This window comes from Marmota marmota, unplaced genomic scaffold, assembly GCF_001458135.2.
Source record: "Marmota marmota marmota unplaced genomic scaffold, marMar, whole genome shotgun sequence".
In the NCBI taxonomy this organism is placed as follows: Eukaryota; Metazoa; Chordata; class Mammalia; order Rodentia; family Sciuridae; genus Marmota; species Marmota marmota.
Window position 1 is genome coordinate 2,284,519 of NW_026000082.1, and position 27,752 is coordinate 2,312,270.

At 43.1% G+C, this 27,752-nt stretch overlaps 1 protein-coding gene across 2 annotated transcripts in view; it reads left to right on the forward strand.

Annotated features, from left to right (window-relative positions):
- Positions 1-27,752, forward strand: part of Jak1 (Janus kinase 1) — a 131,351-nt gene that overhangs the window by 103,529 nt on the left and 70 nt on the right. The window contains exons 10-25 of one of the 2 annotated variants that reach the window (XM_015484905.2): positions 1,108-1,231; positions 3,386-3,575; positions 11,782-11,888; positions 14,629-14,772; positions 15,679-15,766; positions 16,994-17,121; positions 17,734-17,869; positions 19,642-19,793; positions 21,094-21,244; positions 21,389-21,483; positions 22,695-22,887; positions 23,626-23,750; positions 24,105-24,277; positions 25,670-25,787; positions 26,289-26,399; positions 27,081-27,752. The exon at positions 27,081-27,752 is cut by the window's right edge and continues 70 nt beyond it. In XM_015484905.2, coding sequence (XP_015340391.1) covers positions 1,108-1,231; positions 3,386-3,575; positions 11,782-11,888; positions 14,629-14,772; positions 15,679-15,766; positions 16,994-17,121; positions 17,734-17,869; positions 19,642-19,793; positions 21,094-21,244; positions 21,389-21,483; positions 22,695-22,887; positions 23,626-23,750; positions 24,105-24,277; positions 25,670-25,787; positions 26,289-26,399; positions 27,081-27,185 — 2,140 coding nt within the window. In that variant the 3' untranslated portion in view covers positions 27,186-27,752. The remainder of the gene's footprint in view (positions 1-1,107; positions 1,232-3,385; positions 3,576-11,781; positions 11,889-14,628; positions 14,773-15,678; positions 15,767-16,993; positions 17,122-17,733; positions 17,870-19,641; positions 19,794-21,093; positions 21,245-21,388; positions 21,484-22,694; positions 22,888-23,625; positions 23,751-24,104; positions 24,278-25,669; positions 25,788-26,288; positions 26,400-27,080) is intronic. The other variant, XM_015484906.2, reaches the window with a different exon arrangement.

Genomic DNA, 27,752 nt, shown 5'->3' on the forward strand with positions numbered 1-27,752 from the left:
TTTATTTAAAGTAACAAAACCTCTTCCTGCTCTCCATCGCACCCTCCCCAATAGCTTCATTCTGGTTTGTTTCTATCAGTGGCATTTGTGACCACGTGTCCTGTGCTTATTTACACGTCCATTGTGTCTGGTCTGACTACCCTTGCTTCCCAGCATCTGAGCTTCCTAAAGGTAGGGGTATTGTATGTATTGCTCCATGCTTTTCCAATAGCACAGCAGGCCTGCTCATCATAGGTATGCAGTGAGTACTTGTTATGTGGACGAATACTTACACTAACGAGCTTTCTCAGAGTAGGCAGCACTCAAATTGCATCAAACATCCAAGAATTAATGATGGTTTGCCAGGTCTTACAGAGGAGGTGGGGGTCTTGGAGGCATGATCAACAGGTGCAAAGGTGTATGAAAGGTGTCAAAGACAGTTGCAGAGTTCTTTCTGCCTTTCAAGCATGTTGACCACAACAGCCCTCTTTCACCAACACTTGGCGAGCAGCACTAACTAGGTATTAATAACCAACCTCTACGGGACTTATTTAGCCAGTATTCAGTCCCCTCTGTGTGCCAGGACTCGTTGGTCCTAGGGATGCAAAGGCCTGTAGGATAGGCATATTCCTTTCTAACATTGTGTTAAATCCTCATGGATTTATTCATTCAATGTGTTATTTATTGAGCATGTACAATGAGTAGGCCGCTTTAGTTACTGGGGATATAGCAATAAACAAAATAGCCCCAAATGCCCACTCCACAAGGCTCGTATTCCAGTTAGGCTGGGAAAGGAAGGCTGAGGATAGGATCCCTTTTCTCTATTATTGGCAGCTCTTTATCACAGCCTTAGGGGACACTCTTCTAGTGATAACCAGAGACATCATCTCTGGGGAACCTGGGGACAAGCAGGTCTCAGTGGCTTAGGAGACAGCAGGCTGAGTCCTCTTCTCAGTGCTATAGATTCCATCTGTCTCCTGGCTCCTCAGTATCTCCATGTGCATCATGTCAGAACCTTAGAACCCTGGGCAGCTCCTATAAGACTAGAGGCTCTGGGAAGTGGAGACCCTAGGGGTCTAAAGTGCTATGGTGTGAGCTCTCTCTCCCTTTGCCCACTTCCCTCTCCAGCACAGAATATGCCATCAATAAGCTGCGGCAAGAAGGGAACGAGGAGGGGATGTATGTGCTGAGGTGGAGCTGCACCGACTTTGACAACATCCTCATGACTGTCACCTGCTTTGAAAAGTCTGAGGTCAGTCTGAACACTGGCATGGGCCAAGTCATATGGTCACAGGGGATCCAGAGCAACCTGGTCCAGGATCTGTTGCAGACAGAACTACTCTTGGCCAGGTTGGGAAAGCCTGTGTCTCTAAGAAAATCCCTGGAGGGTCTTTCAGGGAGCACTCCATTTTCAGAAGGAGTTTGCTCCTGAGCACCAGATTCCATGTTCTTTGTTCTCCCCATCCTTCCTTCCTCCCATGGCAGGGGCACACTCTGGCTCTGGAAGGTAGAACATGACCATAAAACCAATTCACACCAGACACCTGTGATCTGTAGTATGGGATGACCTGGAGTGGTTTGTTTTAGGTTCAGTACCAGGATTATTACAGACCTGGAATTGTGTCTGTCTACAGCATTCTGTGACATGAACAAGTGCCCAAGCATGGCCTAACAATTTTCCCCAAATGATAGTTTCAGACATTGTAACAAAAAAGTTGGTGTCCCGTGTTTTGACAATGAGTAAGTGTCTATTAGACATTCAAATGTGGCTGGAATCTGAGAATGATATGAGAGGAATCCCAAATGCTAAGATTTTAGTCAAAATTAGTATTAAGTACTTTTGTTGTTCATCCATTTTTTTTTCCCAAATGCAAAGGGGAATATTTTAGAAAATAATGAGTTTTATAGAGTTTGACCACATATATTTACTAGTCCTGGCTGAGCTCAACTTGAACTGGGAGAACTGAGGAGAGAGAGGAGCTTTTGAGTTGTAAGTCAGCCATTATATACAGTAGACCTCAGACATGGGAAGGAAAAGCACAAGAGAACCCCTGGGAACTGGACTCTTGTCAAGAGTGGAAAAAGGAAATGGCAGAAGGAACCCAGTGCTACCAGGTGTCCTGGGCAAAGTCCCAGGGGCCATTGCCTGCCTAGGGGTGTTCCCATACAGCTGGGCCTCAGGGCTGATACCAGCTTTATGGTTCAGAACTTGTCAGTCTTGTTGCCTTCACAGGATGCCTATTCATCAGTTTTTGAAGGAAGTTTAATATTTATAAGATGAATGGGCACATGAGACAGCCCAACCTCCTTCTGAGAAAGAATCGACCTGTGCTGTACCAAGGAGATCAGTCAGTGATTGTATGACCTGCATTGGGAAAGGAGCACTCACAGATATGACTAATCTTTCTGCTTATCCTAGCTCACTAGGCACTGTGCTAAACATTTTACCTACATGTTCTTAGGTAAGATTTACAATGGCCTTTTGAGATAGGCAAGGTTATCCTATTATACAGATGAAGTAACTGAGGCATTAAGATTTTAAATAAATATCATGTCCTACTTTACACAATAAGTAGATCTTCCTGGCTCTCATTCTTAACCACTAAAATAGTTTTCTTTGTATAGAAAGAGTCCATGAAGGACAACTTCTGCTTATACTTCCCTTTCTGTGGTACCATAGAACCTTAAACCTGGATAGACAGACAGCCAAATACCAGCTCCCAGTATAGTTCTCAGGTACATTTATGGTGTGGAAGGGCTTAGTTTGTAGGAGTTCCTGGATGAATTTTTCTATTGTAATTCTTATTTCATGCATAGTATTTGCCATCCTTGATAAAGTGCATACTAAGTTTGAAAATGTACCATATCATTTAGCCATAGTACTATGAGGTTGGTGGTTTTTTTATTTTTTATTTTTTAGTTGTAGTTGGACACAATACCTTTATTTCACTTAGTTATTTTTATGTGGTGCTGAGGATCGAACTCAGGGTCTCTCCCGTGCGAGGTAAATGCTCTACTGCTGAGCCACAACCCCAGCCCCCAAGGTTGGTGTTTTCGTGAACTTACAGGTAGGTAAACAAAACAAAGCAAAACAAAACAAACAAACAAACAAAAAAAAAAAACAAGTGATGCTTCTGTAGAAATAATTGTTCTGTGTGCCATAGTGTAAACTCTCTTTTATTAGTGCTGCCTTCTAGATCCCAATTTTATTATTTACTTATTTGTTGGTTTATTAATTGTAAAATTTTATTTTCAAATAATTTTAGAAGTACATAAATGTTACAAAGATGGTTCAGAGTTTCTGTACTCTTCCTTAGTATCCCCTAATGTTAACATCTTACATTCCCGTGGTACATTTATCTGGGCGCCATTCTTAATAGTAATTTCTGGACATTTTTCTGAATAGCAGGTGCTGGGTACTCATAAGCAATTCAAGAATTTTCAGATCGAGGTACAGAAGGGCCGCTATAGCCTGCATGGCTCAGATCGCAACTTCCCCACCCTGGAAGGCCTCATGAGCCACCTCAAGAAGCAGATCCTGCGCACAGACAACATCAGCTTTGTGCTGAAGCGCTGCTGCCAGCCCAAGCCTCGAGGTTTGTCTTTCTGTGCATCCCCTCAGTGATGTCTTTTGCCCCTTGTTAATGCTTCAAGACTCAGATGGACCAAAAGATGTTGGCTGGGTTAAAGAGAATGGTCCTTTCCCATAGGTTCTAGGTGTTTTTCTTTGAGTTTTCTTACAAGTCTGCCCCCAACTCAAATCTTACCTCTTGAGTGTTATCATTTTCTTTAGAAAAGTTATATACTTTATTTTAGTCAGCTTTTTCACTGCTGTGATCAAAAGCCCTGTCAAGAACAATTTTAAAGGCAGAAAAGCTTATTTTGGGGCTCATGGTTTCAGAGATCTCAGTCCATAGATGGTGGACTTCATTCCTCAGGGCCCAAGGTAAGGCAGAACATTATGGCAGAAGTGTGTGGCAGAGGAAAGCAGCTGGTACCAGGAAACAGAGAGAGACTCCTCTCACCACAGACAAAGTATAAACCCCAAAGGCATACCCCTCATGACCTCCCTCCTCCAGCCACACCCTATCAGTGAATTAATATATTGGTTAAGACTCTTACAACCTAATCATTTCACCTCTTAACTTTCTTGCATTGTTTTACACATGAGCTTTTGGGGAACACCTAAATCTAACCATAACACATTTTTTTCTTAAGATCTTAGCTGGGCTGCACAAAGAAGCATATTCAGGATTAGTAAGCAGAAACTTATTTCTTTGCTTTCTAAAAAGATGAAGTGTCTTGAGAAATCCCTGTGTCATTGGTTTATTTATATGAGAAATATTCCTGGCACATTTTCTGTGGGCCAATAACTGTGATAATGTAAAAGAATCAGAAATACCTAAGACCCAACCCCTGCTCTTTTGAGGATTTCCAGGCCAATGCAGAAAATGTTACAGGTAAGTGATGCCATTGTCTTATGTGATGGGCATTTAAATTAGCCCACATATATGGTACCTTTGGAGGCAGAAAGAGATGTACAACATCCCTGAGTTGTAGCACGTCAGACTGTGTGGAGGAGACATACCTTGAACTGTGTGTTAGATGATAAGCTGGAGGTGCCAGACAGGTGAGGGTACATCCCTCCCTAACAGAACCAGGAGCATGTTCAGGGTACAGTGAAGGTCAATGTGGGGGCTATAGGAAGACTCTGGGAAGGGGGATGCTGATGTGAAGGTGGAGACATAAAGAACGGTGGTTAGATATTAGATCATAAGAGGCCTTGGTTGCTTACCAAGAGCTGGGACTTTATTCAGTAGGCAGCAATAGGGGGCCATAGAAGGATCAAGGGGTAAAATCAGTGTACAGGGTGAAGGAACCAGCTGTTCCTTTTAAAGCCACATGAACAGTGATGTTCCAAAGAATTCATTGTCTTTCAGAGTGTGAGAATGGGAAGGACACTTTAGGGGTCAAGAGCCTCATTTTGTGGTGGCGGGTATTAGGGATTGAATTCAGGGGCACTTGACCACTGAGCCACATCCCAGCCCTATTTTGTATTTTATTTAGAGGCAGGGTTTCTCATTGAGTTGCATAGTACCTTGTGTTTTTCTGAGTATGGCTTTGAACTCGTGACCCTCCTGTATCAGCCTCCTGAGCTGCTGGGATTAGGGGCATGTGCCACCATGCCTGGCAAGAACCTCATTTTATAGATAAGAAAACCAAGAAGTGAAGTGGATCTCTTTGAAGGTTAAGGTCAGAGAAGGGTTTGAGTGCCAGGTTTAACCTGAATGCCAGATTCCACAAGTGTTGGGTTTTGGTTGTTCCCCACCCTAAGATACTTCCTTGCATGGGTTAGATATCCTTCTCTCAGAAGAGTTAGGCCTCAAAGTAGGGGCTACATCATGTTCCCAAGTAAGCATCAACAGAAGATCCTTGGAGGAACCCTGTTGTTCGAGATCATCTTGTTTTTTTAAGGGAATTATCTATGAGCCTTCATGACATGGGTAGGCAGAACAAACAGCGTCAGAACACAAAAGGGGCCTGGTTCTTGATGTTTGAATCATGTTTTGGTCTCAGCCAGGGGCTTGGTGAAAGAGGAAGGACTTGCGTTTTTGTTGATCAGATAGGGTTTCCTGCCAGCCTTGGGGATAATTGAAGCCTTTATTTTTATGCTTGAAGATGTTCTGCAGGGGCAAAACGTATCTGCCAGTTGGCTGTGAGACCTCAAAACATGTTGAAACCTTAAAATACAATGACTCTTTTACTCATATAATCTGTTCTTACAGATAGTAAAAGGGGGTTTGACTTTTCTAGTGCTTTAGAGTCTCTAGGTGAGGATGAGGAAGTGGAGAACAGCATCCACAGGAGTGGAGAAGGCTGGAGTCTAGGATGTGATTTCTTTTTTTTCTTTTTAAAAATTTGTTCTTTTTAGATGTATGTGACAGTACATTCTATTTTGTCACATTAAACATACACGGAGTATAACTTCTTCTAATTAGGATTCTATTCTGTGGTTGTACGTGATGTGGGGTTAAACTGATCTTGTATTCATATACAAAGTAGGAAAGTTAGATTAATTCTACTGTCTTATTCCCCTCCTCTCTCCCTTCTCTTTATTCCCCTTTGTCTAATCCAATGGACTTATATTCTCCCCACCCTCCCTTGTTGTCATGGATTAGCATCCACATATTAGAACATTTGGACTTTAGTTTTTTGGAACTGGCTTATTTCACTTAGCATGATAGTCTCCAGTTCCATCCATTTACTGGCAAATGCCATAATTTCATTCTTTATGGCTGAGTAATATTCCATTGTGTATATATACCACATTCTCTTTATCCATTCATCCATTGAAGGACACCTAGGTTGGTTCCATAGCTTGGCTATTGTGAATTGAGCTGCCATAAACATCAATGTGTCTGCATCACTGTAATATGCTGATTTGAGTCCTTTAGATATAAACCAAGGAGTGGGATAACTGGGTCAAATGGTGGTTCCATTCCAAGTTTTCTAAAGAATCTCCATACTGCTTGCCTTAGTGTTTGCACTAATTTGCAATCTCATAAGCAATGTATGAGTACCTTTTTCCTCCATCCTCACCAGTATTTATTGTTACTCGTAGTCTTGACAATTGCCATTCTTACTGGAATAAGATAGAATCTCAGGAAAGTTTTAATTTATACGTCTCTAATTGCTAGAGATGTTGAATGTGTTTTCATATATTTTTTTGACCATTCATATTTCTTCTTTTGTGATATGCTTGTTCAGTTCCATAGCCCATTTATTGATTGGGTTGTTATTTGGTGTTAAGTTTTTTGAGTTCTTCATATATCCTGGAGATTAATGATCTATCTGAGGTGCAGGTGGCAAAGATTTTCTCCCATTCTGGAAGCTCTGTGTTCACATTCTTGATTGTTTCCTTTGCTGTGAAGAAGCTTTTTAGTTTGATGTCATCCCCTTTATTGATTCTCGATTTTCCTTCTTGTGCTTTAGGAGTCTTATGAGGAAGTCAGTTCCTAAGCCAATATGATGGAGAGTTGGGCCTACTTTTTCTTCTAACAAGCATAGGGTCTGTGGTCTAATGCCTAGGTCCTTGATCCACTTTGAGTTTTGTGCAGGGTGAGAGAGAGGAGTCTCATTTCATTTCGTTACATGTGGATTTCCAGTTTTCCCCAGCACCATTTGTTGAAGAGGCTATCTTTTCTCCAATGTATGTTTATGGTGCCTTCATTTAGTATGCGATAACCATATTTATGTGGGTATGTCTCTGTGTCTTCTGTTCCATTGGTCTTTGTGTCTGTTTTTTTGCCAATACCATGCTGTTTTTGTTACTATAGCTCTGTAGTATAATTTAAAGTCTTGTATTGTGATGCCTCCTGCATCACTTTTCTCACTAAGGATTGTTTTGGCTATTCCTGGCCTCTTATTTTTCCAAGTGAACTTCATGGCTGTTTTTTCTATTTCTATGAAGAACATCATTGGAATTTTAATAGGCATTGCATTAAATCTGTATAACACTTTTGGTAATATGGCCATTTTGATAATATTAATTCTGCCTATCCAAGAATGTGGGGAAATCTTTCTGTTTTCTGAGAGCTTCTTGAATTTCTTTGTTTAGTGTTCTGTAGTTTTTAATTGTGGAGATTTTTTACCTCTTTTGTTAGATTGATTCCCAAGTATTTTATTTATTTTATTTTTTTTTAAGGCTGTTTTGAATGGGATAGTTTTCCTGATTTTTCTTTCAGTTAATTCGTCATTGGTGTATGGGAACACAATTGATTTATGTGTGTTGATTTTATACCCTGCTAACTTGCTGAATTTGTTTATGAGTTCTAGAAGCTTCTGGTGGAGTTTTTTGGGTCTTCTAAATATAGAATCATTTCATAGGCAAATAGGGATAGTTTGAGCTCTTCTTTTCCTATTCATATCTCTTTATTTTCTTTCTTTTGTCCAATTGCTCTAGCTAGTGGTTTGAGAACTTTGTTGAATAGGACTGGTGCAAGAGAGCATAGTATGTGATTTCTTTACACAGTTCTAGTGAGGAGGCCTCTGATGTAGCTGCCTTCTCTGTAGCCCAGATCTGGGAGCCAGTAGATGTGGAGGGAGAAGCACAGAAACAGAATTGCATCTCTCTCACATGGCCTCTGTTGGGGCTCCTGAAACTCAGCTCAAGGGTTTTTAGTGTCTGCCTTTACATTTGCTTATGAACTCTCAAGATAGGATCTGGGTCGCACTCATCACTCTGTAACTCATGAGAAGCACAGGGCCCAGCAAAGAGTCAGTGACCTAAATATGCATCAAGTGATAATTGTGGCAGTATCTATCATGTAATGTTGATATGATAGATATGATATGATAGTAGGTGGGCACCTATCTACTTTGTCCCAGGCAATTATCATGCATATTTCATTTCTTTCATCATCATACTAGTTCTTTATAGCTATTGTAAAGGTGAGGAAATTGAGTCTCAGGCATGTTCAGTTTCTTGCTCAAGGTTTCATAGCTAACAATATCAGAAGTAGTTATAATAGTGGCCATAAATCATAATATTAATGGTTACCTTGTTAATAAAGTTTACCAGATGCTGTGTGACAGGCTTTCATATTTTAAGTCTTTTAATCCTCAAAACAACCCAGTTGTACGTTGTTATCCCTATTATACTTGGCCAGGGTCCACTTAGGTAAGAGGGCGAGTGGGGATTTTAACTCACCTTGTGTGACTCTAGGTCAATTAATTCCAACCTCTGATTCCTGCCCACCACGTCATTTTGTCTTTGCAGAGATGCAGGTTCAGTCAGCCTGACTCCTGGGCAGAGGCCAGTTCTTCTGATATTGAAGGCAAGGACAGAGGTGTGCCTGGTGGTGGGGAGAAGAAGGAGGAGGCCGCTACATGAGGCTTAGACTCCTTTTTCTTCCATCTCCCACCTGCAAATTAGAGAAGTGGTAAAATCTTGAAAATGTGACAGGAGAGTGTCATTTTGGGTTGTTTATCTCCTTTGCTATCCTAACCACAGACTGCCAACAGCCACACACCCTGATCTGAATTTCTTACTTGAAAATGCAACCAAGAAATTCATCATGAGATAAATAAAGGCAAAGTGAAAAAACAGGATGCTACTCAGAATTGGTACGATGGCTAAGCAAAGCCACCATCTCTGTCCTTTGTCCAGCCCAATGCCCATATCCACATGTGAGGGTGACTGTGGTAAAAGTATGTAAAGATCTACCACCATCCTCACATACCCTCATCTGCGCAGGCAGGTGTGGTGCTTGACTTCTCTTCCCTTCAGCTCTGATGGAAAGGACTTCACAGTCTGTTTTAGGCAGCGTTTTCACTGCTGTGACTAAAAGACCCAAGCAGAACAAATATAGAGGAGGAAAAGTTTATTTGGGGGGGGGGGTCATGGTTTCAAATGTCCCAGTCCATAGAAGTCCAGTTCCATTCCTCAGGTCTCGAGGTGAGGCTGAACATCATGGTGGAAGAATGTGGCAGAGGGAAGCAGCTCACATGATGATCAGAAAGCAGAGAGAGAGAGGTCTCCACTTGCCAGATATAAATATGTACCCCAAAGCCACGCCCCCAATGCCCACCTCTTCCAGCCACACCCTACCCACCTTTAGTTACTCAGTTAATCCCTATCAGGGGATTAATTCACTGATTGGGTTAAGACTGTCACAGCCCAATCATTTCTTCTCTGAACCTTCTTGCACTGTTTCACATGTGAGCTTTTGGGGAACACCTCACACTTAAACCTTAACATCATCTGCTACACAAGGCCGGACCACTCTGATGGTGACTGGTCATAATGACAGTGGCTAGTAGTGATGAAATTTTTGCTGCACATAGGTACTAGAGAAAGCCCTTGTTGTGTATTATCTCATCTGTCCCCTATAATGACCCAATGAGGGCTCAACTGGTACCTTCATTTTCTAGTGAGAAAACAGGTTCATGGAGGTAAAATGGCTTCCCTGCAACACCCATACCAATAACCAGCCCACGAACAGCCCCTTTTCTACCTTCCTAACTTCCCATGTGGCTCTGCTGCCTAGCCTCTGCCTTGTGGACACCATTCTGGTGGCCGTATTTTGCTGCCTTCCCTCCCTTAGGGCAGCCCTGTGATACATGTTTAAATGGGATTTTGCCCAGGGAACAGGGTGGAGTCAGGAAAATAGTATGGAAGGAGTAGCCTCTGAAAAACATAGTAGCCAAGATGTGGTGACAAGGGGAGCCTTTGCCTGCAGCCAGTTTCTGTAACTCATATTTGTTCCCCCACTGTGGCAAGCCATGTTTTGGGAAGATAAAAGACTAGAGAGGTCTCTAACTTCTGTGTGACTCTTGTGTCTGAGATTTGTGAGCTACATCATTGTGATGGGTCATTTGATCTCTTTGAGTCTCCTTTTCTTGATTTGTAAGAGGTAACAGGAGTTGAACTTCTCAGGATTGTCAAGAGAACAGAGGAGTTAGTGTGAGCAGTGCTCTAAGAGCAGTGATCAGCACAGAGAAACCAGTCAGAAAATGTGAGCTTAAAATAGAAAAGTTGGGGGAACGCTACTCTGCAGGGAGTGAGGATTTGAGGGACTGCATTGGAGTCCTAGGGCCTACATGGGGACCAGGCGCTCATTAGCTATTGCTTGCCAGTTTATCTGTGCAACCTCTGTGGACCTGCCTCATAATTCCTACAGATGTTTTGATTGAGAATCTCCTTTATCAGAATCCAAGAATCTAGACTCAAATGGCTGTGTTTTCTCCCCAAACTCTTTCCTGTCTTCTGAAGAAAAGCAGAAGGGGGAAAAGCATTTGAGTCATCACTTCCCTAATGGCTGTGCTTTAGCTAAAATAAACACATACATTCAGTGACCATGTCTGTGTCGCAGGGGTTCCCCTGGGGGACAGTACTGTGTCTGCAAGGTCTTCACTTCTCCCAAAGCTACTTCATGGCTTCAAATTGTGGACTATAAACTCCCAGTCAGCCACTAGTTCCCTGGCTTGGTGCACTATCATGTCAAGTTGCTATTTGAATCAGTAGGATTTGGGGAATGGTTCACCGCTAACCTGCATATTCAGGGAGCGTTGGGAGGTACCTCCTTGGTGCTAGCACTGCTGAACCCAGAGAGGCTTAGACAGGACTTTCTTCTAGGTCACCTTTCCTTTCCTTACATAAAACCCCCTTAAAAACCTTACATAAAAACCCCTTTCGAGGATTCCAGCACTCCTTAGGCCCAAAACTTCTGTCTCTCTCCTCAGCTCTTTTCCATCAAGTAGCCCCCAGTTGTTCATTCATACATTGGACAAATATTTGCTGAGGACTTGGGGTATAGCTCAGTTCTTGCCTAGCATACACCAGGCCCTGGGTTCAATCACCAGCACCATGAATACAAACAAAAACCAAATACTCGTTGAGCATCCATCATGTATCAGGCTGTGGAAGTAGAGCAGAAAATAAAATAGACACATGCCCTGACTACTTGAAGTTTCCATTCTTACATTTAAATTTTAATTTCCTTAGGGAAACCCTCCCTGATCTTAGGGACAGTCCTGCTGTATGGACTTTGAAGCATGTTGGGTCTGTCCTGTAGATTAGCTGGACAAATTGTAGCCTTCCATATGATTGGCTGATTATTTGGTTAGTTTTGACTCTATTATTAGTCTCTGAGTTTCTTGAGAGCATGAATTAAGTACTTACCCATAAATTATTTGTTAAGTGAATTAATAAAGGCACACAACTCTGTTCAGCAAGCCCCAGAGCTTAGCACACATTGGCTGGCTGGGTCTATGCTTAGACTTCTCCAATCTCTTCCACAGAAATCTCCAATCTGTTGGTGGCCACCAAGAAGGCCCAGGAGTGGCAGCCTGTCTACCCCATGAGCCAGCTGAGCTTTGACCGGATCCTCAAGAAAGATATTGTTCAAGTGAGTCGTTGCCACAGGGGTGCAGCTTTGGTTCTGGCTTCCCACAGGAAAGCAGGCTGGATATTTGCTGGGGGGTGGGATGACAGATTTAGTCTGGGTTTGGGGAAATTATAGTAGAAAAAGAAAAAGGGTCTTTCCTTCACAGTTAAAGGAATTCACCTAGCATTATCCCTCCTACCTGCCTTGCTGATACTTCTCATAAACACTTGGCCTTGAAGAAAGATTGGTCAAGGTTCATGGGGTCACCTGGAGTAGAAGGACTTTTGGTTGTGAGGGAGCATTAATGGGCATCAGGAGCTGGTCTCCACAGGGGAGCCTGGACTGAAGTCCCTTGCTACCCCATAATGTGCTATGTGAAAGCGTTTCTAGATTTTATTCCTGTTCTTTCTGCTGGTGCTTCCAGAAGGAGCAGAGCTGTGAGAACAAAGAACACAAAGAGGTGACAGGGTAAAAACTAGCTTGAGAAATGGACCCAGCATGGGGACTCAGATCAGTGTCCCAGTCTTTGGAGGCCTTTTCCCCAGAATCTACTGCCTTAGGCAGGCCCAGAGCACCCGAGGTTTTGGCTGGGGATGTGAAGCCCAGAACAAATCCTGCTTTCTGTTAGCTACCCTTTTCCCCAGCCCTGTTAGATAGAGCCAGGGGATGGGGTGTCAAAGAAGAGCACATGCCAGCAGCCTTAGAGAGAAGGAATTAGTAACACTGTTAGTTAGTTTCTGGAAGAGACTAACACCTTGGCGGGCAGGAGGACAAGTCATGGGCTCACTGCTGTGAAGGAACCTGGGGGAGGGTGGCAGACCTAGATCCATTTGTTAGTGAACCTTTTTAAGTGAATCCAGATTTCTTCACTGAAGGTCCACCAGTGTTGTTCTCTGTTTCTCTGGTGACGGTGAGAGCTGTGTCCTAAGATTAAAATCACCAGAGCTTTAGTTCTGTAGCCTATTTTCAGTCTAGAACTTGACACAGTACTTGGGGCCTGCCTTCTTTCACTGCCTTTGAGTCTCTGAGATGATAACTGTCATATTCCATGCCTTCTACATCCATTTAGCCAATAGTGACAAAGCATTTACACATGCCAGTCACTACCCTCAATAGACTTGCAGTCCAGCAAGAGGAGATGGACTTTTGTCTGCCTTAAGTGGGTAATTATGAAGAGACAAATCTTAATGTAGTCAAGTACAGCAAAATATGGGAACATCACCTAGTACTGGGAGGATAACATGTCCTCCTGGGGGAAGGAGCAGCAAAGAAGAGTCCTAGGGGATGAGCAGCAAGTAACTGTGCAGGGTAGAAGGAACAGTGGAGACGGATGCTGGAGTGGACATGCAGGGGCCTTTGTGGGTTGCTGAGGGATCCTGACAGTATGGTGCCAAGACCTGGCCACTGAAATAAGTAACCCTTCTGAGTAAGAGTAATTATTCTAAAAGCATACGGCTTTTACGGGATGTTCTGGGAATACAGCTTTCTATAACCTTGATGGATCACTTCATGACAGATGCAGCTTTAATGAATAGTCATAGGACCTTGCCAGATATAGCAGATAGTGTAGATATATGGCCATTCTGCTGTAACAGATGACAAATGGTAGTGTTTGTGATAATTACTATACATGGTCAACAATTTGTTTCTTGGGGGATAATTCCTTAGATATCTGCAACAATCCATTTTCTGCATTTTTAAGTAGTCCTAGGATCATAGAATAATACCGCTTTGATTTACAAGTTTTGTGGGGCTAATGTCAACAGCTCAATATTGCATAAGTTTCATGAATCATGCTTTGATTTCCAAATATTAAGAATTTAAAAAAATCTGAAGTTGGAAGCTTAAACTGGAAGGATCTTTAGGTCATATGGTAAGGGTTTTGCACGAGTGATCTCATTTAATCCTCTTGCCACTCACTAGTCTTCTTTCATGTGTGAGGAAGCTGAGGGCCAATCCTTGTAGCAATACCTCCATCTTTACACCTACTCCTCTGCTATGGGGTTGCTGGGCCAAATGCAGCCATAACTTGTATCACTACTTTTAGAGCTTAGTCTGCATGCCCACGTACACACACACTGGATAGGTGGATGGGAATGAATGCTTCCACTATGAGACACAGCAACCACCTGGCCTAGAAGGCTCCCAGGAAAAACACATTGGTCCAGTGATGGGTTTCTACCCCACACTTTATATCTAGTACTTTTTTTTTGATTCTTAGAACAACCTTATCAGGTAAGAGCCATTTTTATCCCTATTTACAGAGAACAGGCAAGGTTACACATGGTGAAGGAATGATCCCGAGTTAACAGCTAATAAGCAGTAAAGCAAGGAGTTTCAAGTCCATTCACTTTGTCCCCCAGCCTGAGAGTGGAGGAGTAACCTAGTTGGGTCCTCCCTGTGTTTGCTGTGGAGCCCTGAGATGGGACAGATATGGCTGACTGTTGATGAGATCTTGCAGTTTAGTGATAGGTCAGGATTGGTTTTAGCCACTGGCTAGTCTTCAAGGTAGAAAGCAAGAAGATGTTAGGGAATATGGGGACTCTTTGGGGACCCAGGAACTGCCAAACTGTATTTGGCCAAGCTGCTTTTTGTTTCCTCTGGGGACCTGATGGGGACAAACCTCCAGAAGCTGTGAGCTTTGGGGCTTTTTTTTGCCTTTGCCCCATCCTGTCCATGTTGAGTTCTCTACATTCTTCCCTAAATCTGGACACCATACAACTATGAGAGCTGTCACCTAACCTTCTGCTTCCTTCATCAGGGTGATCACCTTGGTAGAGGCACGAGAACACACATCTACTCTGGGACCTTGGTGGATTACAAGGACGATGAAGGGGCTGCTGAAGAGAAGAGAATAAAAGTGATCCTCAAAGTCTTAGACCCCAGCCACAGGGACATTTCTCTGGCAAGTGCTTCCCCTATTTCTGGGGAAAGTGCGGTGGATTGAGAAGAACCTTTGCCCTTGGTTTGGGCTAGTGGTTCTCACACTTGTCTTTCAGTCAGATTTCCTCTCTTTAATACAGTCTCATACCTTGTGTGTAGAATAAGTGATGGAGGGTCGAAGATGAGGTGGGTTGAGCAGCCCCTCACACTTGGCCTGTCCCCTCGCTTCCCTCCCCTCCCCACTACTAGGCCTATGTGCAGTACTGTAGAGTTCTGGGACAAGCTGAGTGGTCTCAGAGTTCCTAATATAGCCCAGGGCTCCCATTGGAAAACAAAGCTCAGAGGATTCATATGACTTACCCAGGATGTCACAGGATCCAGGATGTTGGAGGGAAACAGCCAAATTGGGAGTGGAGATTTGCTATCTTGGTTTCCCTTTTATTTGTCTTTATTTTTTTAAATATTTTTCAGTTATAGGTGGACACAATGTCTTCATTTTACTTTATGTGGTGCTGAGGATTGAACTCAGTGCCTCACGCATGCTAGGCAAGCACTCTACCTCTGAGCCACAACCACAGCCCTCCCTTTTATTCTAATGTAGTGTTAAACGTTGTTTTCCCCAAAAGGACCAGAGGTAGGCAAGAGTATCTGATGGGAAGACTGTCAGCTTGTCCCAACAACCTTGCTGTGCAACCTGTTGGATTTTCTAAGTAAATCCCACATCCTAGCCTGATTGGCCTAGAGGTCAAGGCTTGATAATGCCTCTAATGAGTTAGGGCCAGGGGATCAGTTTTTAGGACCTGGGGTATTGTCAGTGGTGAGCTTTCCTGGCAGCGGGGGTGGGGTAGGGTGGGGGTGGGTGGTTCATGGGTTTTCCCCCAACAGTGGAGGCTGACCCCAGGTATTCTTTTGTCCCGTTTTTCCTCAGGCCTTCTTTGAAGCAGCCAGCATGATGAGACAGGTCTCCCACAAACACATTGTGTACCTCTATGGCGTCTGTGTCCGAGATGTGGAAAGTGAGTGTGTCCCCTCACAGGCTGGCCCTGGCTGGGAGTGTGGGTACTGTAAAGACCCTGGAGGGTAGGGGTTGCTGATTCCTCCCTTATGGTACCCAGGATTCTTGCTTTTTGGCAATTGAAGAAATCAAGGTATTCAGCAAGCTATTTGTATAAGTTAATGGTGGTGCCTGTGGAACTAAAACCATTTTCAATCATTTCTTGAATACTTGCTTCTCATCACTCTGGGCCCACACTGTGCTAGACCAAGAGGTTGAGGTAAGATGAGGCCATGTCTCTGAAAGAGTAGTAAGAATTGGGGTGGTGAAAGCAGAGTGTAAGCCCAAGCAGCTGGATGGCCTGTTGAGACTGGCTGCCTTTAACCACCAACAGTTCTACCTTCTTTTGATGGCAGGCTGTAGAGGGGTGGGTCTTCAGCCACTGCTATTCACCTGTCTTGGGGCTGAAGCCTCTAGAAACAGATGGCATCTGCCTGAATTTCTGACATAAATTTGGAAGAACTTTCATTTAACCACAAGCATATTGCTATGGAATGCAGTAGTGTGGGCTGTTCTTACATGAGTCCTGCTGAGAGGGACCTTTTGTCACTTGAGTGACCTGACCTCTGTATGGCAGTGTGTGGTAAGAGTAGCAATAGGCTGGGCATGGTGGCACATGCTTATAATCCCAGGGGATTGGGAGGCTTAGACAGAAGGATCGTAAGTTCAAAGCTAGCCTTAGCAATTTAGCAAGGCCCTAGCAACTCAGTGAGACCCTGTCTGTAAATAAAATACAATAAAGATCTGGGGATGTGGCTCAGTGGTTAAGTGCCCTTGGGTTCAGTCACTGGCACCAAAAAACAAGTAGCAATAGTGGCAGCACTGTTCTCAGAGCCCTTGTTCTGTGTGTTCAGATACTTAATCAAGGCTTTCCATGCCTCATTACGTTTGGCCCTCCCCATTTACACCTCTTGTGAGGTGTAGGTATTGCTATCTCTGAATTTACAGATGAGGGATCTGAGACTCAAAGAGGTTGTCACTTGCTCAAGATCACCCAAATTAGTGGAAGAGCATGGGGTTGAACCCAGGTCTGTCCAACTCTGAAGTACTCTGTCACTTGTATCTCCCAAGGATATCTGTGTAAGTTGACACAGTACTGTCCATTAAAGAGGGCTCTTATAAGGGGATGAGGCAAAATACTGTCCTGGACAGACCTAAGTTCCAGATGTGGCTGTTTTCATACCTATAGATATCATGGTGGAAGAGTATGTGGAGGGGGGACCCCTGGATCTCTTTATGCATCGGAAAAGTGATGTCCTCACTACACCATGGAAATTCAAAGTTGCCAAACAGCTGGCCAGTGCCCTGAGTTACTTGGTAAGAATATTCTCATAATGTGGTAATCTCCAGCAGAAACCAGAATGCTCCTGTGGGGGTGGCAGGAAGCAGGTGCTGGTAAGCAAGTGGGAGACCCTGTGCTTGGGTTCCAGGCACCAGGGCTCTTTGGTTGAACACAGATGTGTCTGGTACTTAGTGAAGATAGTAATTTGAGCTGTTCTGCAGGCACCGAGGAGTCCTGTTCAGAAGAAAATGGTATCGTGCCAGAGGTGTCTGACGCAGGATGCGGACTGGCTAGGAATTGTGCAGGGCTTGCTGAGGGAATGAGCGCAACTACTGGTGTCCATCAGCGAGAACATTATTGGATGCTATCCTGGATAGCTATTCCCGTTTTATAGATTTTAGTCACTTTAATCTTCACAAAGCCCTATGAGACATGCTCCACTATTATCTCCCTTTCACTGATGAGAAAACTGAAGTCAGGGAACATTATATGATGTGAAGAAGTGATGCAGATCATTGGTGCAAAGGCTAGGCTATGGAGCCTGGCTGTGGCTTGGAGTAGTGAGAGATGATCTGATGGACCGTGGTTGGAAACAGGGAATATGGGGAGGAAAGATAAGCACCTTATCAAATGTCCCTATTTTATAGGAAGATAAAGACCTGGTCCATGGAAATGTGTGTACCAAAAATCTCCTCCTGGCCCGTGAGGGCATTGACAGTGAAATTGGCCCATTCATCAAGCTTAGTGACCCTGGAATCCCTGTCACTGTACTGTCAAGGCAAGGTGAGTTGTCCCCGCAACCCCACAGCCATTCACTCTAAGCCAGAGATCTAGCTGGCAGGGAGAAAGGTCTTGACTGGGTCAGGCCTCCCTTTAGAATGGGTCAGCAAACAGGTGTCTGGTGCTCCTTTCTCCTAGGCCCTGCATGGGAATATGGAGCCACAGGAGGGTGGTTCCTGATAGCCCAGCTGAGGCTGTCAGATCCCCATGGTAAAGGCCCCATGATCAAGGGACTGGGGTAGTACATGGGGCTATGGACTCCAGACAGTGGTCAGAGAGATGCCAGAGCAGAAGTTAGGCCTTCTGGGTCCTTCTCCATATTCTTCTGGAACTCCACTGTAGCCAGCGAGCATTTTGGGGGGCACCCCAGCCTATTTTATCAAGTGATTGCTGTGGTCTCACATCCTTACTGTGAATTAGGTTGTGCAGAGTTGCAGTCTTTAAAGGAAAGGGCAGTCCCAGGAGCTGAGACTGAAACCCATGCCAAACAGGTCTTGCTGTGTCTCCTAACCTGGTAGGCCACATGAGGGGACCAGTGTGTCCTAGGTCCCTGATCTGGTGTCCTCTAATGGCCTCTGCGCTGTCTTTATCATTGATTTTGATCAACTCAGCATATTGAGTTTTGTTCTAAAATTTAATCAAAGAGTGGACAAAATTTGGAGAAGATGGATGAAAAATTTACAATCCTTGCAAATGAGACTTGATCCTCTGCTCCTTGGAAGGGCATGGGAAACATCCTTTGGTACCTGTTGGATGCTTATCATGTGGCCATTGCCCAACAGTTCTGAGGCAGAGATACCCCTGGGGCTGGTAACGGTCCTGTCCTCAAGGTCTAAGACACTGATGTTTCTTGAACAAGCAGAGTAGCCAGGGACCCAGTAGTGCCCATGAAATGCAGTAGGGACCCAGACCTGGGAGAAAAATCATCCAACTGAAACAGAGTGATTCAAGGAGCTGATAAGATTTCATCTGGGTTTGCAGGTCAGCAAGGTAGCTAGAGCAAGGGACCAGAGGCACATCTTTTAAGGACACCAGGGGCACGTGCTGTGCCAGGAAGGACATGAGAGGGCTGTATGGTCAGTTGGGCCTGTGCCTGAGTGCTGGGCTCAGGAGCCACCCTCCTTCCCAGGGCAGCTTGGAAGCTGCTCTGTACAGGCTACTAAGTTTGCTGATAGGCATTTTCATGGATGTGACAGGGGTCTCTGCTGAGCTTTCTGTCTCTGACCTTGGTTAGAAGCCAGAAACAGGTCACAGAGATTGCCAGGAGAAAGGGATATGAGACTTCTTTGCCTCAGTCTATTCTCGTCCTTTCCCCAAATGAAGGAAAACCAAGATAAAACATAACAACACAGCTGAGAAATGGTCTGTGGTATGTGCAAGCTGCTCTTTGTGTTGTCCTCATCTCTCTGCTGCCTTTTCTTTCCTGAACCTTTGTTCACATGATCCCCTGATGCCACCAACCCCCAATGATGGCCTACTTGGGAAATGCTCTGCTATCTCTGAGGCTAGGGCTTCCGAAGACTGACTGCTCATGACCCTCCTGGGGAGGATGTGATGAACGAAGCCATCTGCTGCTGGCCTGATCAGACTGATATATCAGAAGTGCCAGGGGCAAGGCATGGAAGGCAGTGCATCTTACCAGCTCCCCCTGGGACTTGTGGCCAGTCCATGTTTGCCAGAAAGTTTTTCATTAACTCAGGTTCTTGCTGTTTTGACAATGTTTAGCTTTCCAGGTGATCCCAGAAGCTGATTTGTAAAGTCTTTTCTTTCTCTAGAGTGCATAGAACGAATCCCATGGATTGCTCCAGAGTGTGTTGAAGACTCCAAGAACCTGAGTGTGGCTGCTGACAAATGGAGCTTTGGTACCACACTCTGGGAAATCTGCTATAATGGCGAGATCCCCCTGAAAGATAAGACTCTGATTGAGGTAAGCAGTTGTTTCCCAGGGAATGTGGTAGGTGAGATTCACTAAACAGGAACTGCCCAGAAGTTAGGAAGCCTCATGCTATGGGAAGAGATGGACTTGAGTTGAGTCTTTCCCATAGACTTGCTGGCTGTGTGATCTCACGAATGTAACTTCACTTCCCTAAGCCTCAGTTTCATCATCTATAAAATGGAGGTAAATAAAAATTATTTTGTGGGCTCCTTGTGAAGAGTAACAAAATATGTAGAGTGACAGACATACAATCAGTATCGAGAAGACTGTTAATGTATTATTTATCTGAGTTTTTAAGTGCCTGTTATTCAACAAAATGAACACACAAGTGTCTACTGAGTACCAGGTAAAGGATGCTAGGTGAAAGCTGGGGCTCACCATAAAGTAGACATGGGCCTTGCCTTCCCTGGAGGATATTAGGAGGTGGAAGGGGAGTTAGACTAAAATAAAGATACTAAGGTTCCACAGATGGTATCTAGCACCCTGGGTGGGGGGGTGTCTAGCTATAGGTTAGAAGCTGGAAGGCAGTGATTTCACTTTAATTTTTTAAAATGGCAGCAATAGTTTATTTCTGAATTTTAAAACAATAATATTTGAAGAAAATTTTGAAAACACTGGAAACAATTTTTTTTTTAAAAAGTCACCCATAAGATACCTGATCACTGTTAACACATTGACTTAGTCTTCCAGTCTGTTCATATCATTTTTAAATAAAATTTGGTCACTGCTAGATATAGTTATATATTCCACATTTTAAATTTTAACATTGTGAGTACTTTCCTATTCAATTCAAAAGTCATAAATTTTTATAAATTTGAGTTAACTTGTTTTAACTCTAATTTACTTAACTAATTTTATATTTGATGTTTTTGTTGTTTTCAAATTTCCAGTATTCTAATTCTGCAGGGAATACTTTTGTACATAAGTCTTTGCTCATATCCAGTTTATTTCTGAGTCATTCAATAATTGGAATTAATGATTCAGAGCTTGAAGAATCTGAAGGTTGAAATACAAATTGCCACACTGTATTCCAGAAAGGCTGCCTGACTTCACTGGAATGCAGTGTCTAGGGATTGGGATGTATTGCCCTGTCTTCCTTGAATTTGGATTACTTTAGTATTAGGACTGAGACTTCCTCATGCTGGAATAAGGCCAGAGTAACACATATGTTTATAAAGTCCACCTTTCAGGAGAGATGCCAGGAATTAATTAAGGTAATTACTTCTCAGCTGAGATGACAGGGTTTGAGGGTGGTTCCTTAGTTTTTTCCAAGTGTCCCTCTTCTTTACAGAAAGAGAGATTCTATGAAAGCCGGTGCAGGCCAGTGACACCATCATGCAAGGAGCTGGCTGACCTTATGACCCGCTGCATGAACTATGACCCCAATCAGAGACCCTTCTTCCGAGCCATTATGAGGGACATTAACAAGCTCGAAGAGCAAAGTAAGATGTTGTCCGATGCTTAACTGGGATCATTCACAACCCTGGAGAGCAATTGGGGGAAGTGGGGAGATGAGTGGGAGCCCAGAAGCGGCAATCCCTAACCATCAGTTACCTTTTTTTTAAATTGGTTTTCTTTTCTATTAGATCCAGACATTGTTTCAGAAAAAAAACCAGCAACTGAGGTGGATCCCACACATTTTGAAAAGCGCTTCCTGAAGAGGATCCGTGACTTGGGAGAGGTAAGTTGCACCTGGTGCTTGCTGCTGCTCTGGCTGCAGCTCTGGCTGCGTCTTCTGCTTGCACATCACCTCTCTGCATAAAGTCACCTCCTGTTCTCCCTTACTTTATAAGAGAAAGAACGTTTCTGCATTTTGGAGGCCACTTTTAGCACGCCCCATTTGACCCACACACCTGCCAGGATGCACATTTCTGCCTGCATGTGTGACTATGCATATACACAGGATGCTGGTCTGCTCCCAGGAGAGACGAGTTTTCTCTGTGGAGCAGAGGGGATTAGATGCAGATATGGAGGAATTAGAAAAATCTCTGTCGCTGACTTTGGGGAATAAGTTCCCTGTGAAGCTCTTTAACCTGTTAAGTCCAAATTTTCAATTCTGTGAGCATAATAATTATTTCAAAGTTACCAAAAGTGGTATATTTGTTGCTTAAGTTTTTATAGGTGTTCCACATCTGGGACAATGAGACAAAATGGGTTAAATGAGGGATTGATGTACTACACAGAGTGCCAAAATAGACTCTCAAACTTTCCTTTGGACCTTGAACGGGAGTTTCCAACAGTTAATATGACAAGGGAGGCTCCTGTGATCTATGTCTTTACACAGATCTTCTATTGTTAATTGAATGAAGAGTGCCACATCTTGAGTAGCCACTGTGTGCCATCATCTGTGCTGGGCAGTTTCACAAGCACAGTCCTCACAGCATCCCCCAGAATACTTGTTACTATTGTATACAGAAAGCACAGTAGGACTCAGGATGATTGTGTGGCAGGGCCAGCCAATGTCACCATTAGGTGGCTTGGCTGGGGTCTGATGCCATAGCTTTTGAAGATTCCTTGTGCACAGCTGCACTGTGGTGCCTGCCTGTAGAATGGGCTCTGGGTTCTCAGAGGACTCCACAGTTTTCTACAGGTCCAGATATGTCCTTCATCATTTTTTGGGTTACTTTTTCTTGGAAATTGGGATTGATGTGTGGGTTCATGAGTCACCTGTTACTTTGTCTTATCTCACTTACAGAGGAAGTGAGGCCAGGAGAGGAAGGGGGTTGTGGTAGGTGGTGGAATCCAGGTGAGAGCCTTCTATCAGCAGAGGTCTGACCAGCTATTGACCCCTGGCCTTCAGGGGAACAGCTATGAGGAGTAAGACTTATTTTCTAAGTGTGTTCCAGTACAGCCTGGGGCTTCTTATAATAGTATGTACGTTTTTTTCTCTAGGGCCACTTTGGGAAGGTTGAGCTCTGCAGGTATGACCCAGAGGGGGACAACACAGGGGAGCAGGTAGCTGTCAAATCCCTGAAGCCTGAGAGTGGAGGTAACCACATTGCTGATCTGAAGAAGGAAATAGAAATCTTAAGGAATCTCTATCATGAGAACATTGTGAAGTACAAAGGAATCTGCACTGAAGATGGTATGTTGCACACAGTGGGGTCTGATTTAAAGACTAAGTGACTGTTATGGTCATAAGGCCAGTGCAAAGCAGGCGGGCCTCGGCCTCATCTAGGTCATCTGAACATACTGGCTGTGGCTTCCATAGGCTGGCAGGGCTTCCAGGTTGCATGCTGCCAAATCCCGTAGCAGCTTTTGGGGAAGTACACCGCCTCCCTCCCAGCCAAGGCATGGTTCCAGCCTCATCTCTCCAAGGGTTCACACACTCATGCTGTGTACTAGACTGTACCCACCCAGATATCTACACTGATGCCATATGGAGTGAATGACCTTCCTCACTGCCTTTCCCCATTCTTCTGATCCAGTCCCAGGCAGGGCATCTTGTTCTATGCTTGTCTAAGTCAAGATGACAAATGGTATTCAATGGTAGTAGTGTTTACTAATACTTGTATCTTATTTGTCAGCCAGTATTCCACTGAGGTATATCCTTTAAAGCTACTAGTGAAAGAACTTGGCTCATAAAATTATTATTTGCCTAGTGGATTACAGAGTACTCAGGCTGTTATCCTAGCGATGCTTGTGGCTGAGGTAGGAACCTAAGTGTTAAGATCTTTTCTCTGTTGAGGGTCCTGCAATGCAGAGGTTAGGAGTTGGTATGTGCTCAGGGAATAAAGAAGGAGCCATGGCAAGTCCTCTGACTCCATGTCCTGTGTTCTTTCCTCTTTGGCAGCCTTATACTGATGTTTTTTTCTCCCAACAGGAGGAAATGGTATCAAGCTCATCATGGAGTTTCTGCCTTCTGGAAGCCTTAAGGAATATCTTCCAAAGAATAAGAACAAAATTAACCTTAAACAGCAGCTAAAATATGCTGTTCAGATTTGTAAGGTAAAAAAAGAAAGCATGTTTAAAAAAAAAAAAAAAACAGGCATTCTTCCCTAGTAAATTTTTTTGTAATTTAATTTTAAGACAAGTGGGAAACTTTGTAATAATTATACTGAGTTATTTTGCTCTGTATTATTGGGATGAGAAATGAGCTTTTACTCTGAAAGTGAACAGATGTATTAAGTGTGACTGCTTGAATGTGAATTTCTTTGAGTCAGTTGATCTTACTATTTTTGCTTAAAAATACAAATCAAAAAATTGTTATGTGAATGAAATGACATTTCTTTTTCTTATGAAGTTATACAAAATCCATCTGAATGATTTTAACAATGTGTTTTATCTTTATTTCTCTACTAGGGAATGGACTATTTGGGTTCTCGGCAATATGTTCACCGGGACTTAGCAGCAAGAAATGTCCTTGTTGAGAGTGAACACCAAGTGAAAATTGGAGACTTTGGTTTAACCAAAGCAATTGAAACTGATAAGGAGTACTACACCGTCAAGGATGACCGGGACAGCCCTGTGTTTTGGTAACTGAGTCAGACAATTAGAGTGCAGTAGTGATGCAGGGTTTACACCATTTTGATAAGTTCTTTCTGGCTATGCTAATGCCTCATTCCTCTGGCCTGAATCAAGAGAGGATTAGAACAGTTAGAGTTGATTTATATTTACCTTCAAGAAACACCAATCAGGCTGAAAAGCAGCCTGTGCAAATGCCTGAGCTTGGATGGCACCATCTTCCAAGGAATGGGAGCCGTCTCATTACCAGCTCAGCATTTCCGGCTCCCATCTGCACAGTTCTCACAACTATGAGCAGGTGGAGGGATGCCTGGAGGGCAGGTGGGAAGAAGGGACAAGATGTGACAAGGTGGGCATCGAGTAGTCAGGGAAATCTTGGACAGAGCAAGTGATGGGAGGGACGCTTGACCATCTCTCATGAGGCACCAGTCATCCTGGTTAGAAGGCCACATACTGACCACAGCCCCCCTCAGTTGCTTTGATCTCTACACCATCCCCTGTAAGACTGATCAACACTCAAGTATGCTGCACAGATACAGGCAGACCTCTCATACCTGCAAAACCTGAACCTTTGTTCACTGATACAAAACAGTATGTCTCAGGGCCCACCCTTCATGCCAGAGATTTGGTGATCAAGCAGATAGGTACAGAGTGAGGCAGCCAACGTGAAGGAACAGTTAGCACAGAGGGGTTCCAGCTTGGTTTTCTGGAAGTCTTGAGTGTTTAGATGAAGGGGGCATGTGTGACTAACAGGAATGAGAGAGTACCTGAGATAAACTCAGCATGGGTAAACATGAAGGGGCAGGAGGTTTTCAGAGGGTGGCTAAGTCAGAGCTCGGGAAAGGGAGTTCTGCAGCAAACACTCCATTCCTAGAGCAGTGGGATACCATTGTAGGATTGAAGATACAAATTATTTTTTAAGAAGATAACCATGGAGGAAAGCAAGATTGGAGCCAGGGAGTCTGATTTAGCCTTAGTGAACTAGGACAGTGATCAAGATAGTGAGAATTAAGTAGATTTGAAGAGTGTTTAGGAAATTAGACAGAATGCCTTAATATCTGGCTTGGGCAGTTGGGTGTCATTCACCAAAACAGATAACATTGGAAGAGGATAGGCTGGTGAGGTCCCTGCTGATCTAGGAGCCTATAGGAATCAAACCTGGGGCTTGTTTTCTTGTGACCTCCTCCTCTACAGGAAGTACATGGGTTGGACACAAAGAGTGCAAACTGGTCTTATTGGGGGCAAATACATGCTACTAAGAACCTGTAAAGTATAGTAGCACATATGTACATAATACATACTAGATGCCTGTAAGGATCGAAGAGATGACTTTTATGAGCTAATCTGTAATTTTTGTTGAAGTAGCTCTGCCGTGAATTGAAGGCTCACATTCTTTATTTCAGGTACGCTCCAGAATGTTTAATTCAGTGTAAATTTTATATTGCCTCTGATGTCTGGTCTTTTGGAGTGACTCTGCATGAGCTGCTTACTTACTGTGATTCAGAGTCTAGTCCAATGGCTGTAAGTCTTAACTTTTCTCTTCATCTGAATACAGAACCCAACTAAAATATGTCCATGCCTGTGCTTTGTAAGTTTTGCTTTTAAATGGAATCAAGTCAGTATACTATATTGGAAAGATAAAAGTCCACTTTTCTATTTTACTTGGTTTGTTACTTATCTGTGAGTCTCTCAAGTTTGGGTTTCATAAGGAACTCAAAGTTATACTGGATGATCCGACTTTCCAGGGTCTGTCTTATCTGAGAGTTTGTGCCTTGTTAATTTCTGAATGAGATCATCTTCATGAAACAGCCTCCTTGGCTAGCAGAATCTAAGACACTGATTCCAGATTAACTGTTGAGAGCTAGTAAGGATTTTGGATTTTTATTTAACATTGCTTAAGGAGAAAAACATTTTTATTGTTACTTTAATTTCCAGTTAATTCTAGAAGTTGTACTTTAATCTGCTTAATTTTTATACGAGTGTATGCAAAGTAAACATTTTGTTTGGTTTTATTTTACATAGTTGTTCCTGAAAATGATAGGCCCAACTCAAGGCCAGATGACGGTGACAAGACTTGTGAATACACTGAAAGAAGGAAAACGTTTACCATGCCCGCCTAACTGTCCTGATAAGGTATTTATCTTTCCATAGCTCAAGATATCCAGCAAGGAAGTGGGGTGGGCAGTGAGTGAGGAGATGGAGTAGAAACCACCTGTAAAATAGTTTTCTGAGTCTGAGACATCTAAGGAATCATCTTTGGTGTGGATGATAGTAATGTTCAATGCAAGTACTCTCTCCAGAAAGAGGCTCCTTTCCATGCTTGTCCACACACACACCCCCAAGGAAGTTTTGGTGTAGCCTTATTATGAAAAATATATATAATTGTACTTTTGTGTGTAATTTTATCCCACTTAATAACAGCATTTATAATGTTTATTCTTTTTTAATACTCTAAAATTAATTGAGGCTTTCAGTCTCAACTCCTTACCACTTAGATACACTGGATAGAATAAGTCCAAGAGTGAGGTGGCCAGTGGCAAGACGGAGTCTAAACATAAGGGTTGGTAGTGACATGGACTCTGCTGAAGGGCAGTCAGCCATGAGCTTCTCAAATGTTAGTACCATTTATGAACTGCAGTTATGAATATTTCCTATATTTTAAATAATTGAAATTTTTTTACTCTTAAGAAAATAATTACCTTATAGTTCCAAAATTATTTCCTTACGCTTGATATTTCTATAATTTTTTTGAAAAGCTTCCAAACATAACAATATTTTTACTATGACTACAGTTCTTGTTTTTACTTTTTATAGGTTTATCAACTTATGAGAAAATGCTGGGAATTACAACCATCCAATCGGACAACCTTTCAGAGCCTTATTGAAGGATTTGAAGCACTTTTAAAATATGAAGCATGAATATCATCTAAATTCCACTGTTTGTTGATAAAGTAATCCTCCCCCAACAAATATCCAAGCCATTTTTTAAAAAATTTTTTATGGAAAAAGTTTGTGTTCTAACAAAATATAGTCAGCAAGTCCTTGAGCACGTGCACATGTGTACAGCACACTGTGGTGCTCAGCATGGATAAAAACTTCTTTTCAATTCAGCCTCTCTCAAACTTAGTGACAAATGACAACAAAGATACCTAGAAAGCACTTAAGCACTCCTCCCTTTGGAAAGAATGTCCCACTCACTGTTTCATCTAGCTAATTTACTGTCATAATTACATACCAAAATGGGATTTGTGAAACTAAGAGGAACTGACCAAAGTGATGTCTCAAGATGATTGCTGTTCCCAGCTGCCAGCTGATCTGAAATGTTTTTCTGGCACATTAATCTTAGACAAAAATTGATGGACTTAGGTGATACTCTTAACATACCCTCAGATTTCAATATCTAGACAGTGATAGACCAAGCATTCTTAAAATAGTAGATACCAGTTAGTATACTATCGTTTCCTTACCAAAAAAAAAAAAAAAGAG